General features: G+C 36.3%; 1 protein-coding gene across 5 annotated transcripts in view; it reads right to left on the minus strand.

The window, feature by feature from the left end:
• The window catches only part of ct (homeobox protein, cut), a 144798-nt gene that overhangs the window by 18747 nt on the left and 111571 nt on the right, over window positions 1-14480 (minus strand). For 3 of the 5 annotated variants that reach the window (XM_077430790.1, XM_077430791.1, XM_077430789.1), the window contains 3 exons: window positions 8131-8312; window positions 4400-4728; window positions 1448-1939 (listed from right to left, as the gene is read on the minus strand). In XM_077430790.1, coding sequence (XP_077286916.1) covers window positions 1448-1939; window positions 4400-4728; window positions 8131-8312 — 1003 coding nt within the window. The remainder of the gene's footprint in view (window positions 1-1447; window positions 1940-4399; window positions 4729-8130; window positions 8313-14480) is intronic. The other 2 variants (XM_077430793.1, XM_077430792.1) reach the window with 1 other exon arrangement.

Below are 14480 nucleotides of genomic sequence, written 5' to 3' on the forward strand. Positions count from 1 at the left end.
TATTTATATTGAGTGTGAATTTAAAAACTTGAACTTTCTGTCAGCCTTTGACGTTTACTAATTTAGGAGTGATTGAATCAATAGCGATTTGTGCGAATTAAAAATATCTTCTGCCTACGAAGTATTTCAAATACGACACATAATTGATTTTGAAATATTGAAATGTCATATTCCGTACATTTTTTTAATGAATTGTGATTTGCAAAAATTAAACACGAACTTTTGCATACAGATTGTTTAAAAACCTTGAACTTATTACTTGTGGTTAGTACTATTATTACTAATCATAAAGATTACAATAGAATGATTTCATTTCAAAATAAAGTTTACATCCTATCATCGAGGAGTAATGAAATATATTTGACATTTCTGTATGTGGTACATTACTTGTGGTAAATTAGGCTGTGTGACTGTCTGCGATAACGCTCGCCGTACTCTAACAGTCGTTTCGATTCGACATATGTACGTCACAGTTAAAACACTGTCAGCAAAATGTACGAATATAATACGAACATAATAACATATCAACAAAAAAATTCTATATATACTGTTTGCTACCAATATTTCCTCTAGGGCAATAAGTCTCTGAGCATTTAGCGCCATCTATCGAAAATGTATTTAATTAATTAATTATTTTTTCTATTGATGTTTTATATTGTTTATATGTAGGTAGAGGTAGGTAATTTTAACCATTTTTTTCATATTAAACAATTGTATATAAATATTAAATTAAATATATTTAAAAGGTATTTGTAAAAAATACGACCGCGTGCGGAACACAGGGCCGACACATTATTTATTTTATTTTTTAATTAATAGCACAATATGCCATAACCCACACAATCATATTTCATCGGACGCAACACTAATATACTATATTGCAGTAGAATATCGTCCTAGTACCTAGTGTGTAGTATAAAAGTGTGACAAAAAAAATCATAAATTCGTATTTTATGTACAAAATGCATGTTCGTTTTTAGTGGTTTCCACATGCCAAATGAAGCAGTGGTCGGTTACATGTGACGGATGCGCATGTTAATAATAATAGTAGGCAGTGTTAATCGGAGAAGAAGAGCAATGGCAACAATGGCAATACATAGTGGTGTTCTTATTTTATATGTTATTAATTTTTTTTTGTGCAGCCGGCAGCCAGCAACAGTCGCTTGTTAGTCGAAGGCCGCGAACAGTGTATGAATAGAAGACAGGGGCCGGGGGGCGGGGCGGGGGGGGGGGTGTTAGATTAGAAGAATTAGAAGTAAGCGCAATAAAGATGGGCAGGGCAGGGCGGCCGCTCCCGAAACTCTACAGATAACGTCGGCAGGCGGCGGTAGCTGAATTTTTAGGGGGTGGATGGGTGGTGGTGGTTGGTGGGGTGGTTGGTGGGTGGCGGGTGGAGGCGCCCAGCTTTATCTCGAGTTTCGGAAGCGGCCGTCAGCGCGCCTCCTACCTTTCTTCGGGATCAGGGACTTGAGCATCATCACGGCTCCGTCGTCGCACGCCCACGCGTGCATCTTCCTGTAGCTGTCTCTGCCCTTCTCCGTCAGCTTGTCCCAAGGTTTGGGCTTCGACAGCAGCTCGGAGACGGTGCCCTGAGACAGTCCCAGCACGTACTTGGCGAACAGCCTCTGCCCTATGTTGTGCACGCTGAGCAGCTCGCGAACCCGCCGCGAGATGTGCAACGTGTCCAGGGCTTGGGTCGCGTACCTATCCATGTTGTACCGGAGCATCTCTTGTAGCCGAGCCTCCATAGGATCTCCCTTTGGGATGAGAGAGTCTCCTAGCCGGCCGACGAGAGCTCCCGGAGGCAGGGGACCCGGATCATCGGCGAATCTGAACGGGCTGCGAAGCTCGTCGAATCTGAACGGGCTCCCGTGGTTGTGGTTGAGGTGTGTGGTGTTGTTGTTGGTGGGTGGTGATCCACTCGCCTCCTCTCCGCCGCCTGCAACCAACCAACACGGCTACTGCAACTGTCCCGGGCTGGGGATATTGTGGGGTGGTGGTGGGGAAGGGAGGGTTACGACAAAATAATAAAAAAAAAAGAAAGAAAACAAAAACTCAATCTTGACCAATCGCTATCGAGTACCGCCGCGAGCCGCAAACCACCCTACCTACCGCGAGCCCAAAGCATGCACAGATAAGCGGGGTGATCAACTACTTCATGGATGATGGAAATGTCATGATTGTATAAGACTGCGGGGGTGTCGACCCACTATGGGGTCGATCTACCGCACTGGCCAATGTCAGCCTGCATAAGGACAAAGTGCACATGCAATGTACATACATACATACATACATGAGTACATATGTAATAGGGAAACTAGAGCAGTGAGAAGTGACAAGGTTGAATAGGACCCCGAGCAAAAGCCTTCAAAGGAAGACTTTTGAAAAGGGTCCTCCTCGATGAGTACAATCCTCACCGCATAAACAGATCTGTTTCAAATGAATTCAGGAAACCGTTAACTACGTAAAGAAACAGCTCTGCAAAAAGGATCAAAACCACATCGGCAACATTTTGACAATTGTTTATTATTTGTACAATTTAAAAGCACTGTGATTAAACTTGCTTTACAACGTACAAAAGCTGTCATTGTCAAAACATTACTCACATAATTCGGATCATTTTTTTTTCATTATAAGATCTGAGATCAAACAACTGAGAAGATATTTTTGTCGCTTCATTTGAAACAGATTGGAATATATGTATATATACATAAAAATCACTTTCATAATAAAAAACAATCACAGAATCGCTTGGATATGCTGCTCTGTGATGATTTTTATGTTCAATTTAAAATCACATTCATTCATTGCATGATCGTCACACAGTATTTGTAAGTACAGTAAGTCCCGATTTCACCGCGTGTTTTATTAAAATTAAGATGTAATGTAATAGAACAAAAATAAGGTATTTTTTTAATAGTTAGAAGTTTTGATAGAAAAAAATATTTTTAGAATTTTTTAAGTTGGTTTGTTATTTATGTTTGGGGTATGTATTCACACTTGGGCAAGAATGTAATATAATTTATTTTTTATGGAAATGGTATAAATGTAAAAGATATGAAGTGAATATAAGCCGGCCGCACACGCTTCGACTAGCTTCTTTCGCTACCACCTACCATTGCTAATTTATGTTTCGCAATCATGCGATTTGAGGAGGCACCGAGTACTATTTTTCCCAAGCGAAAGAAAATAAATAAATAAATGTTGCGGAATGGCCAATTTACGACTTGGTGCGCTGAATTAAACGAGACTTGCCGTAAAAATTAATATCCAACTGTAGGTAATTACCGCCTTTTGTTCTGGAGTAAGGAGAACCGGAGGTGAAGAAATAGAATACGATACGTCCGACCGCAGAAAGATATATTCATCCGAAGGACGTGAATTTATAGTTTCATAAAAATATTACACCTTCGGAAATAATTAGCGTGAAAGCTCCGATACAAACTAAATAAAATTCTAATGTAGGCTCGTGCGGGGAGGGTTGCGATTGAAAATGGATTTTGTGAAGCTGTCGCTTCCAGAACTTTTCTCATGCTCATTGTACACCGTTCGTTCAAAAGGATAACAATGCGTCATATTTGCATTGAAGAACAAGTTTATTTCAATATACATCTGTTGCGAGTGCATCGACTCAATAAATAAAATAGGACAAAACGATCGGGACCAGTGTTCTCTTTTTAAAATCAATGAAATGAAAATAGTGTAACGAACATGTGCTCTCAACACACACGTTCTATTTAAATTTAAAACAGTCAAAATTAAAGCGGATTCTGTTAGAAACTTGTTACTACCTATTGAGCGGCAGTAAATTCGACAATCCATGTTATACTTTCGAAAATATCTCACATGTACTATTTGGTATTGGTCAAAAATGTAAAAAAAATAACGACAAGGACCACGATGATTTGGATCAAAAAAACAAAACAAATAGATAAATATCACGTTCACAAAAAGACATTGAACATGCACATTTATGTTTTAGACATTTTTTTTTCAGGTAACATAACAATTTTGAATAAAATTTTCATCAACGATCGCGTCAATGTGACGATTATGACAATTGAATTTGATAAGTCGGGACAAGAATGATTCCTCAAAAATAATATATAGAAGTACTCCCCTCATCCAGCGAAGGAAATGAAAAATTAGAAGTTAAAGACACCATTTGATAGTAGTTATAATATGTATAAAATATATAGTCAAAGCTGGGAAAGCAGTGCGAGATGCAGTGACTATGGCGTCATGTACACAGGGAAGCTTTACTTGCCAGATCTCCTTTGCTTGATTATTTTAATAAAAAAATTGATGTTAATTCCATTCCTTTATATTAAATTAGTTGAAAAATTATTGTGAAATCTGGCAAATGATGAGGTGGAAAGTTTTGAATTGGTTTACACACCTGAGTCGCGTCGTTCACAGAGGCGCTCTCTCTCTACAGAATCTCGACTTGAGTCTTGATTCGTGTTTTGGGGTTGTTGTTGTAGTTGCTGCTGCTGCTGCTGCTGCTGCTGCTGCTGCTGCTGCTGCTGCTGCTGCTGCTGCTGCTGCTGCTGCTGCTGTAGCTGCTGCTGTGGCGGCTGTTGTGGGGGTAAGTTTGGCTGTTGCAACTGTTGCTGCAGGGGTTGTTGGGGTTGTTCCGTAGCCGCAGTAGCTTTCGATCTTTCGATCAGAATCTGTTGGAACTGTTTGTTCTCGGCGCCCGTCGACAATTCAACGGATCTCAGGATACTGGAAGATAAAACATCATTAAAAAATTAAACAGGAAGAAAAACAAGCGAAAAAAAGTACCACTTATGACGACAAGGGGTGGTTTTTGTGTCGGCGTGCGAACGTCCACCTCCCCTTGCACAGGATATATTAAAAAGTAAATATCGTGTAACACTTGGCGGCTTGTTTCCCAACATTAGCTAATCTCGCTTAAACACACACAAAAAAGGATCGGGACTGTAAAAAATGTATAAAAAAAGGCGAGAGTGTTTATATTAAAAATTAACATCCCCTTTTCAGGGGGGGTGAAGGCATTAAACCAATATCGACTCTTTTGCGTCCGACAATGTGGCGAACCGCACTGCGAAAAGCATTCCTCTTATTTTAATTTAAATTTAAAAGAAAATTCAATAAAAAACTTTAACAATCGCTGGCGCAATAAAACTAGCCTAATTGACAAAGAACCGTTTTAATTGATCGGGATGTCTTTACATATATTTTTTTTATTGACAACAATTTAAGTTTAATAAAAGATATGCTGCGATGAATTTTCGTCACAGGCTTTAATTATCATCGCTTATATCCCCAGAGAGCTTAATTGACGATCGTTCATTGACTGATGTAATAAGTACAGTCTCCGGAATTTAAAATACATAAACCTAAATCACATAATCAGGGGGTTGATGGTTTAAGATAAAAGATGGCTGCCTTTGAAATACAAGATGTTAAGCTTTTTCGAATGTGCGTGTGTATATACATAAATAATTCACGCAGGAAAGCAAACACGAGCTAAACAAACGACTCGTTTCTAAATCACCTGCATATCTTGTTTACGTTAACAATATTTAAGGAAGCTAATATCCTGCAGATAGCGGCCAATCTTGAAAGGAGCAAACATCCTTTCTTTACGGTTTTTCGTAGAAAAGAACACGTATAAATAATGATCGTAAAAAATAGTCGCAACCGAAACACAAATGGGACGGGGCGATTTTCTCGTCGTTGCGTGAAATATTCACGATGCATCGTCTTGGAAAAGTTTTGTCGTAAAATCGTCACACTTTTTCAACTTTACATGTTGGGGATTTTAGCCAGTGGTACATCGAGATTTTGGAAATACGCAGATAATGGATTTACTTAGAAATTAAATTAATCAATAATTTAATTCAATACAATTCTACAGAAATTTGTCTTAATAAATTAATAAATGAAAGAAAATGCTTAATAAATTAATAAATATGTACATATATTATATAAATTTTGAATGCATAATATATGTAGTATATTAAAACATCTTTGAATGCAAATTAAAGTATATTTAAAATCGCTTATGTATGTATAATTTTTAAAAAAGAAGGGGTGGGCTAAAATTCCTACTAATTGATTTTAAGATAATGTTTTTTGTAAATATAAAAAGGTATGCATCCATCTTATTTATCCGCAAATTTATCTGCGGCGCATTTTTTTGTTAACAGAAAAAAAATCACGATTTTCTTCAATGGAGTTCTCAGAGCAAAATTTTACAACAAATTTTAAATAAAATCCATTTTTAAAAAAAAAATGAAGCAAATTTTCATTCGAAAAAAAGTCGCCTGAGGCGCATTTATATTGAAATTGTTGTTGTTATTTATAAGCTTGGAAATATTTTAGCTGCGGCGTATTTGTATGCAGAATTTTACTAAAAATGGAGGATGATAGGAGAAAGGGTGTTTGTTTTCTGTTGAAGGGCTTCCCATTTATTTCAAAAATTTTAAATAAATCCAAAATTGCTTCAGATTTAGTTTTTTTTCCCGTAAAATCAGTTCTGATGAGGGGGGGGAGGAGGGGGAGCCAGAAAGAGAAGGAGCTATCTTTTTGATCGCATATACGCTAGCGCGGGCTGCCAATTGATTATTTAATGGATTCTAAATCTGATATGGATTTCTGGGAAGAGTCGAGAGAAGGGCCGGCGGTTCCCTTTGGTCTCTGCACAGCTCAAAGGACCGGCCTGTTTGAATCGCCGCCCTTTTTCGACCGGCCACTTTTGCGACTCGGATTCGACGAAATTTCACAATGCATATTCGTGTTCATTATCAATCGGCCGCAATTAGGTCGAAAGATCTAATCTCCGTATGTGTATTTTTTGTTGTTTTGTTTTATAAACGAGATTACGACAACGGCTGTGCACTGTTTGGACGCAGGATGTTTGTTCTGCGACAAGAAGGGATAACCCTTTCCCCTCCCCTTGGCCACCAAACAGCTCTCGACGTCGCTCTTCAAACACGGCGAGTGGATGAACCTTTTAATTTTATGATGCGCTTATTACATATTTGATTTTGAATTTTTATTACGGACTTGTGGGGTTGATGTCTCGCGCTACAATCAAATTGAGACGGAGTACGTTCAACTCTGTACATATGTATAATAAGTGTAAACAGTCGGAATGAAATCCACTAGGTAAATTCTACACACAGTAAACAACCAGAAAATTAACCCTTTTGCTGCTGAAAACTACGATTTTTAATATTTCAGTCGAAAAATATCCAAGTCCCTATTGATTGTGCCAACTTTCGGAATTATTAAAAAGGAATCATTAAGCAGCCAAAAGGTTAATCATTTTGAATTTGAATCAATCTATAAATACCTCAATTGTGGTGGTTGATATGAAGTTCTATTTAGCGCATCGAGTAAGCAAGAAATTAAAAATTTTCTTATGAAAAGTGTTCAAATCGCATAAAACGGTATTATATATGTACAATGTATAAAAAAGTTCCATCAGTGCGTTTTAAATCACACAAACGATTATTCAAATAATGTTATGTATACAATACGTGTTGACATAATGTTAAGATTAAAAAAAAATCTGGATTGTTTATTCTTCAACTTGTCCGCTACGTGTGTAATCTGTAACTCGACATGTACACTCCAGAGACAATATCATAAATAATTGTTACAGTATAAATAAAAGTCAGATTTTACATACAGATATTTTGTCGTAATGTATTGTTTGTCAACTTGAAGAGATAATATTCGGGGAACGCCTGCCTACAATAAAATGACACTATAGCAATTGAGCCTTTATAAACATCGAGGATAATTTAATTTTACGGTTGTAAATGATCCTATATATGAAGTGTAACCCGACTTCATATCTTTAATGTATTTAGAACTTACACAGAAAGTGTATTTTATAAGATTGAACATCACAATTTTGATTTCTTACAACATGAACCTAATCTTTACGACATGTAATATGCATACCAAACTTTGAACTGTTTTTAAAAAATATTCTTTATGAAATTTGATAGTCTGAGTCTGAGGTAAATATAGAAGCAATCTTTAAGACTGTATTAAAAATAAATTTATTCATATTTGATGCTGGGAAAATTTTATACAACGCCGAAAATGTTAGTAACTATTTAAATCGATGATTTTTTTGTAATTTACCTGACTTCCCGCTTGATATCATCATAGTCCCGTTGAAGGTGAAGGCGAGCTTCAAGACGAGCAATATGACGTCTTTTATCATCCAACCTCTGCTCCAATCGCCTTAATTGTTGCGAATGAGCCTCTCGCAATGCACCCAAAGATGCTCTAAGTCTTCTTACATCTTCACCAAGTTGGCAAATCTAAACAAAGGAAAAAAACAATATTAAAATACAACTCAATTTATGATAGTATCTTATACATAAATACACACAGACACGATTTAAGCAGCTTATGATTAAAAACTAGCGCGTTTCGTGTCCCAACTCCCCTATATCAATAGGGCATTCATTGTGCAGCCCTCGTAAAGGGTCCGTACTAAATCGATGATCAATTGGCAATATTCGATAATACCAATTGTTAACCGATCATTCATACATTAGACACGGCTCTAGGGGTGTTTTTTTTTTGGTCGATTTAAAAAATACTTCACCCCTCAAATGTGGCGCTTGAGGGCTTGTTGTGGTTTCGTCGAATTATCGATGACGAAATGCGACAATAAATATTGTCATTGATATTGATAACTGCGATGTAAATAGAAGGGGGCATTTTAGAAAATTATCGACACGTTTTTGCAATTTGATTTACTCATATATGTACAATAAGGTACGTACGAAGAAAAGCAGTGCATATACAAGAAGATGACTAATTTTAGACATTTTAAACATAAAAAGTGACTCTGAGTTCATTTAAATATCAACTTTAGTCACTAAATTCCTATAGATATGTATGTATTCTTGTAGCTAGTTGCAAACCTTCTCGAAAAAGCTTAAGCTGAAAGTTGTAACAAAAGTAATGAATAGTCTAAATTATGTACCAAATTATCGGCAGTTGTTCGATATATAGATAGACTCACTAGTTGTATGATAGATGGGCGTTAGTATGTTTGTACTCGACTTTATAATTCATAACCAATCTCCATTTGTTAATGTTTGTTTAAAAAGTGTGTTGTATGCGAATTTGAATTATTTAAACTACTGTACAAATTGAGAACGGAATAATTGGTCCTCAGTGGTTGGTTGCCCGTCGAAATTGTTTACGCCGAGCCCAACTTTGAGGAACACTACAATAAAACGACCACTCGAAGTTTCACAGGTTAATGTCGAGATTCAAAATGGACACGCGCTATGCGAAACGATTAGTCACTTTTGCATGCGAATAAACCTTCAATAAACTGAATTATTGCTATATGGCGGGTGCTTAGGGTACTTTGACGTCGAAGTTGTTTTTTCGCATCGGCCGTTGGCAACAATAAAAATATTTTGTTATATCAAAGATCAGCCGTGATTTATTTACGACATTTTAAACCAAACAAAGTATGGAGAGGCAAAGTCCCCTCCCACCCCACCCCACATATGCGAAATGTTGAAGGTGATTCGAACGATGTATTTTTCTTGATAACGTTTGAACGTTATCGCGAGTCATAAATCTATTAAAATTTTATTTATAAAACCTAATATAATTACATGGTGACTAGATTTCTTTATTTGTCGAGAAAAACGTACAATCTGATGAGCGTATGCAATAATTAAAACGAGCGGTGTGCAATCGTTCTGAACAAATACGAGACGAATCTGGGATTATAACTAATTATTGTCCCATCAAGACTTGCTGATAAATTACTTATCAATTACGTAAGCAAATATTTGAATGATTTTGCTTTCATACGTAATTTACATACATTTAAAAATATGTTTTATCATACATGTGTAGTTACGTAAATATGCCTTTGAACGTGGTGAAATTTCTACGTCTGATGAGTATATTCATATTGAGGTAGTTTTTTTTTTACATATAGTAAAAAAATCCTTTAGGAAGTATCCTGTCTATGTGCTTTCGCTTGGTCACTTCTTGTTCAACACGTGGGAACAAGATAAAAACAACCATGCTCATTTTTCGCAAGCAGAAGGGTCCGGCTTCAGACTTTAAAACGAAAAATAAAACTACGTACGAACTCTGTACGATTCACAGCCAGATGATTTCGAAATACTCAATAAATAAAGAGAATTTTAATGAACGTGCAAAGGGGCAAGCAAGATAAGGGGGGGTTGGAGTTTCGCCCTCTGGGTTGGTGGGTGGGTGGGCAGTTTGCCCACCGGTATCAACGGCTCCAGAATTTTTTACTTTTGAACGTATCCTGTACATATTATCCTCCGTTCCTTTACAACGTTGAATTTGAGAGGGGGATGGTGCATAATTTGCTTTGAAAATCTTCCTATAAAGCCGTTGTTCAACGAGGATAATGGGAACGCTTGACATATGTATGAATGAATGTATGTATGACCGTTCGCTTTCAATGCCTGAAATTGAAACATTCAGATCTTTAACATTAAAAATAATTAGATTGGTTTTGAGTTAGAAAGAATATGAACATTTTATGGATGAAGATGATATATGGTTGATAAATCAGGTTCGAGATACAATCCTTAGAAAGTTAGAAATTTTATGTGTTTCGTCAATTACTCTGATTATTTTATACATTTGTATCTATGTACATATGTATCTACATATGTAGATACATGTTAGTTATAAAATAGCAACATAAGGATTTGCAAAGGGATCAATTGTGAAGTGCGAAGTTTGAACAGCACTAACCGAAGGAAAAGCGATTGCAAAGAGAGAATGACCGTTTGTGTGCGCCCATCTCCAGCGTGTAACGTCAGGGTTATTATCTCGCGTTTCAGGCTCGTACCAGCCCTTGGTACAGGGTTGTCTCCATCCCCGTCCCCGTTTTCGTTCATCTGCACCTAGGTGGAAGGGTGTAGACTCTGTCCGAACCGCCACCCTTCGACCGTCGCCTAGTGAAATTTTTAAAAGGCGTCCCGGAGGGCTGAAAACCCTCCCCCACCCTCCCACCCCACGGTTACCACCCTCCCATCTGATCTGACCTGCAATATTCATAACCGCGGACCTCGACGGGGAGGGCTTATCGTTGAAATGGATTTCTCCTCATTTTTCTACTTCAACAAATAAGCCAGCCCTTACCGGCACGAAACTAACTTTTTGCCGCAATTTTGCATTTTGCCTTCTCTTATACGCTCTACACGTGCATAAGTATAATTATATGTGCAAAATGAAATGAGAGATATGTATATTTCATTATTTTTTGATACGAAACTTTGAGGAGCCGAGCTACATATCATATACATATGAACATTTGTATGTGTGTTTACGTAAATATTTGTATGTACATATTCATGTCAAAATATAGTAAAAATAATAAGAAAACTTTACTTTTTACTGTGACAAACAATACCGAACTCTAATTGCTTCAGATAATAATGAAATATGTATATTTACATACATATAATCATTCTTTTCTTGTTATATTTGTATTACAATTATAAAATACATCTGTTTTCATATTTATATTATGATAAGCTAAAGTTTAGCTTAAGTTGTAATACCAAGTGAGACTGTTTTTGTATACTAATTTAATAAATGAATAAACATCAAATCAGCACAAAACACTCGCTTTTTCATTTTAAGTTGAAAAATAGTAAAGTTATAAAATTTCCATCAATCTATTTTCATTCTGATCCGTCAGTGGTTGTGTAATTCGAGACTTTTCCGAGTGCGTCGGAAAATTCTAGTTCACTTCACAATGCTACTCTCAACAACAAAACAAACACACCATCACACTGTATTACATTGAATATGAGCAAAGTTTAAACTTTTTAAACACAATGTAACAGGCAATGCAGATCTATAGGATATTGTCAAGTTTTTTTGCGATCGTCAAAGCACAACTTTGCGTATAGTTACAATTGCTTGAATTCGCGTTTTATTGACAGTAATTCTTGTCGTAAATCAGCGGCAAAACAACAAGTTTTCAATTCAAGTTTGTAATGTCACACCTTTTATGCTTTCATAGCGCAAATACGATGCAATTAGGCATATCGCAATGCTCTTTTAACTATACTTATATAATAATAATGATAATAAAAAACGCATTAAATTATACGACGGTATATGTAATAGAGCCGACACGAAGAATAACTTAAGAAAGTAATCTAATCTGGAATAGCATCGGCTGCTCATACATACATATAACGTGTGAGTCGAAGACAGTTTAAATATCAATTGTTGAGCGGCAAAACGGTTCAGTGCAATAATGTGCAAGGTGCAACTGACGACGGTTACTGTGCAGTTTAGTGCAAACGCAACGGCAAACTACAAAGTTACATCGCGTGACTATGACACCTGCTACTGTCATGGTCAAACAAAACCGTCTTGGAAGTCCAATCAAAAAACGATCGTCTAAGATGCAAGGACTTGCATCACATCTAAATTTGCACTATATAATACATACATACATACATTGTGATATAATACAGAGCTGCTCCACAAATATATACATATCTTATAGCAGCATAAATATATTTGTATGGATTGAAGCAGATACAAATAAATGTAATACAGGCAGAGATTTATTGACCAATCGTGGCCAAAACCCTACATAATATGGAAGCATCTGCAACAATGCTTGCATTAAAAAAATTCACCCTATTAGAATAACAAAATATTTTGTAAATTCGATCTGTACTTTTATACACTATCCATACTTTAACGCACATACATTGAGAATACTTTGAATTATTATATTACATACATATATAATAGATGAATTGGGCGCAAAATTTTAATCGGATGCATTGAATTAATATAATTGAAATCTATACAATAATAAATAACCATTACAATTGTCCTATTTTAAACCTGATTACGTTTAACACTTACACATATATGAGAGTTCATATTCTTATACTCCAAAAAAATATGTATTACAAAATAATTAGTGGATTCTTCTTTTCAAATAAAGTGGTTAAAGTTTGGAATAGTCTATCCAATTAATTAGTAACTTCTAGTAACTTAAACCCTTTTAAATATAAACTTGATGATTTCCTTAAAATATTAGTCTATTTTGATTGGTTGATATTATCTTTTCGGTTTTATTTGTTGATTTTTATTTTCATTTTATTGTTTAATATTTATTTGTCTATGTATACTGCTGTATGATTATCAAACCCCTTGAGTCTATCGGCTTTGCCGCCTTTCCCAAGTATTTTTAAATAAATAAACATAACTTCTTCCAAGCTCTTAAATGAGACCACCATCCCATATGGAAAATATTCTTTGAAACGCAACGATTGAATGGATGAAAGATGTCCAATAAATCTGAGTCTAGCATTCACTAATAGCTAATTATTACTAATAATATTGAAAAAAAAAATGAATAGGGATATTGCGGTGTGTTGCACGAGCGGCACATGGTTTATCGGTTCGTTACTAAAAACCGGATGGCGAGGGGCAAAGACGTCACCCTTAAAGGCTTAATCACTGCCCCCATCCACCCCCAAGCTCGGTGCACCAACCCACCCCCCCCATACAAAAGTACCCCGAATATAACGACTCCGACCCCAACCCACCTACCCCCGACCAGCTACACATGCACACTCACTTATAAATGAAACAGAAACATGCGATTGCTAAGTAACTTCTAAAATCGAATCGATACGGAGAAATATTCGCGTGCGATTTGCATACACGACGAGAAGCAGTAGTGGTATTGCAGTTTTTAGAATTTTTATTTTCCGACTGATTTAGAGCGAACCGATGGCCTGCGGGCGGGTTTATCTCGCACAATACGAGCCAATTCGGCGAAACAATGCGGACAGGGGTCGCGAACCGCGGATGTCGCCACCCTTCCGCCAGAAATCGCCGTGGACCTTATAAAGAATGGACGAACCATTCAGCATCCCTCTCCATCCCCCTGTAGTACGTTTAAAGGCGGTCGCTTCCGCTTTACTATTGTATCCGATGAGGCAAGGGTCACTGGTTTTGCTCTTGGTTTAAAAATCCTACACTGTTTCAGATTAAGGACGATTCTTGTATACATACATTATACTGAATGATCTACGATTGCAATATTATACAATGTATCAATTGAAAAAATCTAAATTCTTAAATTTGCTTAAAAAATCATATAATGGGGTAGGTCATCGAGTAATTCGACATATTACATATGTACTTACATATATACCTAGTAAGTGAAAACTCATATACACCAAAATATAATTAAAAAAATTGATAAACAATTTATATACTAATATATTAGTAAATGTAGGCCATTGTGGCGCATTAGGTTCTTCCTATAATGCCACAATGGTCCAAAACTATTAATAAATAAATAATAAATTACACAGTCATCTATAGATGAATTTTATAAAAATCTTTGCATTTTTATAAATCAGCGAATTAGAAATGCTGAATACTCAATATTTGCGAGAAATAGGACGAGGCTGCCAATT

This window comes from Arctopsyche grandis, chromosome 5 (assembly GCF_051622035.1).
Source record: "Arctopsyche grandis isolate Sample6627 chromosome 5, ASM5162203v2, whole genome shotgun sequence".
Lineage (NCBI taxonomy): Eukaryota > Metazoa > Arthropoda > Insecta > Trichoptera > Hydropsychidae > Arctopsyche > Arctopsyche grandis.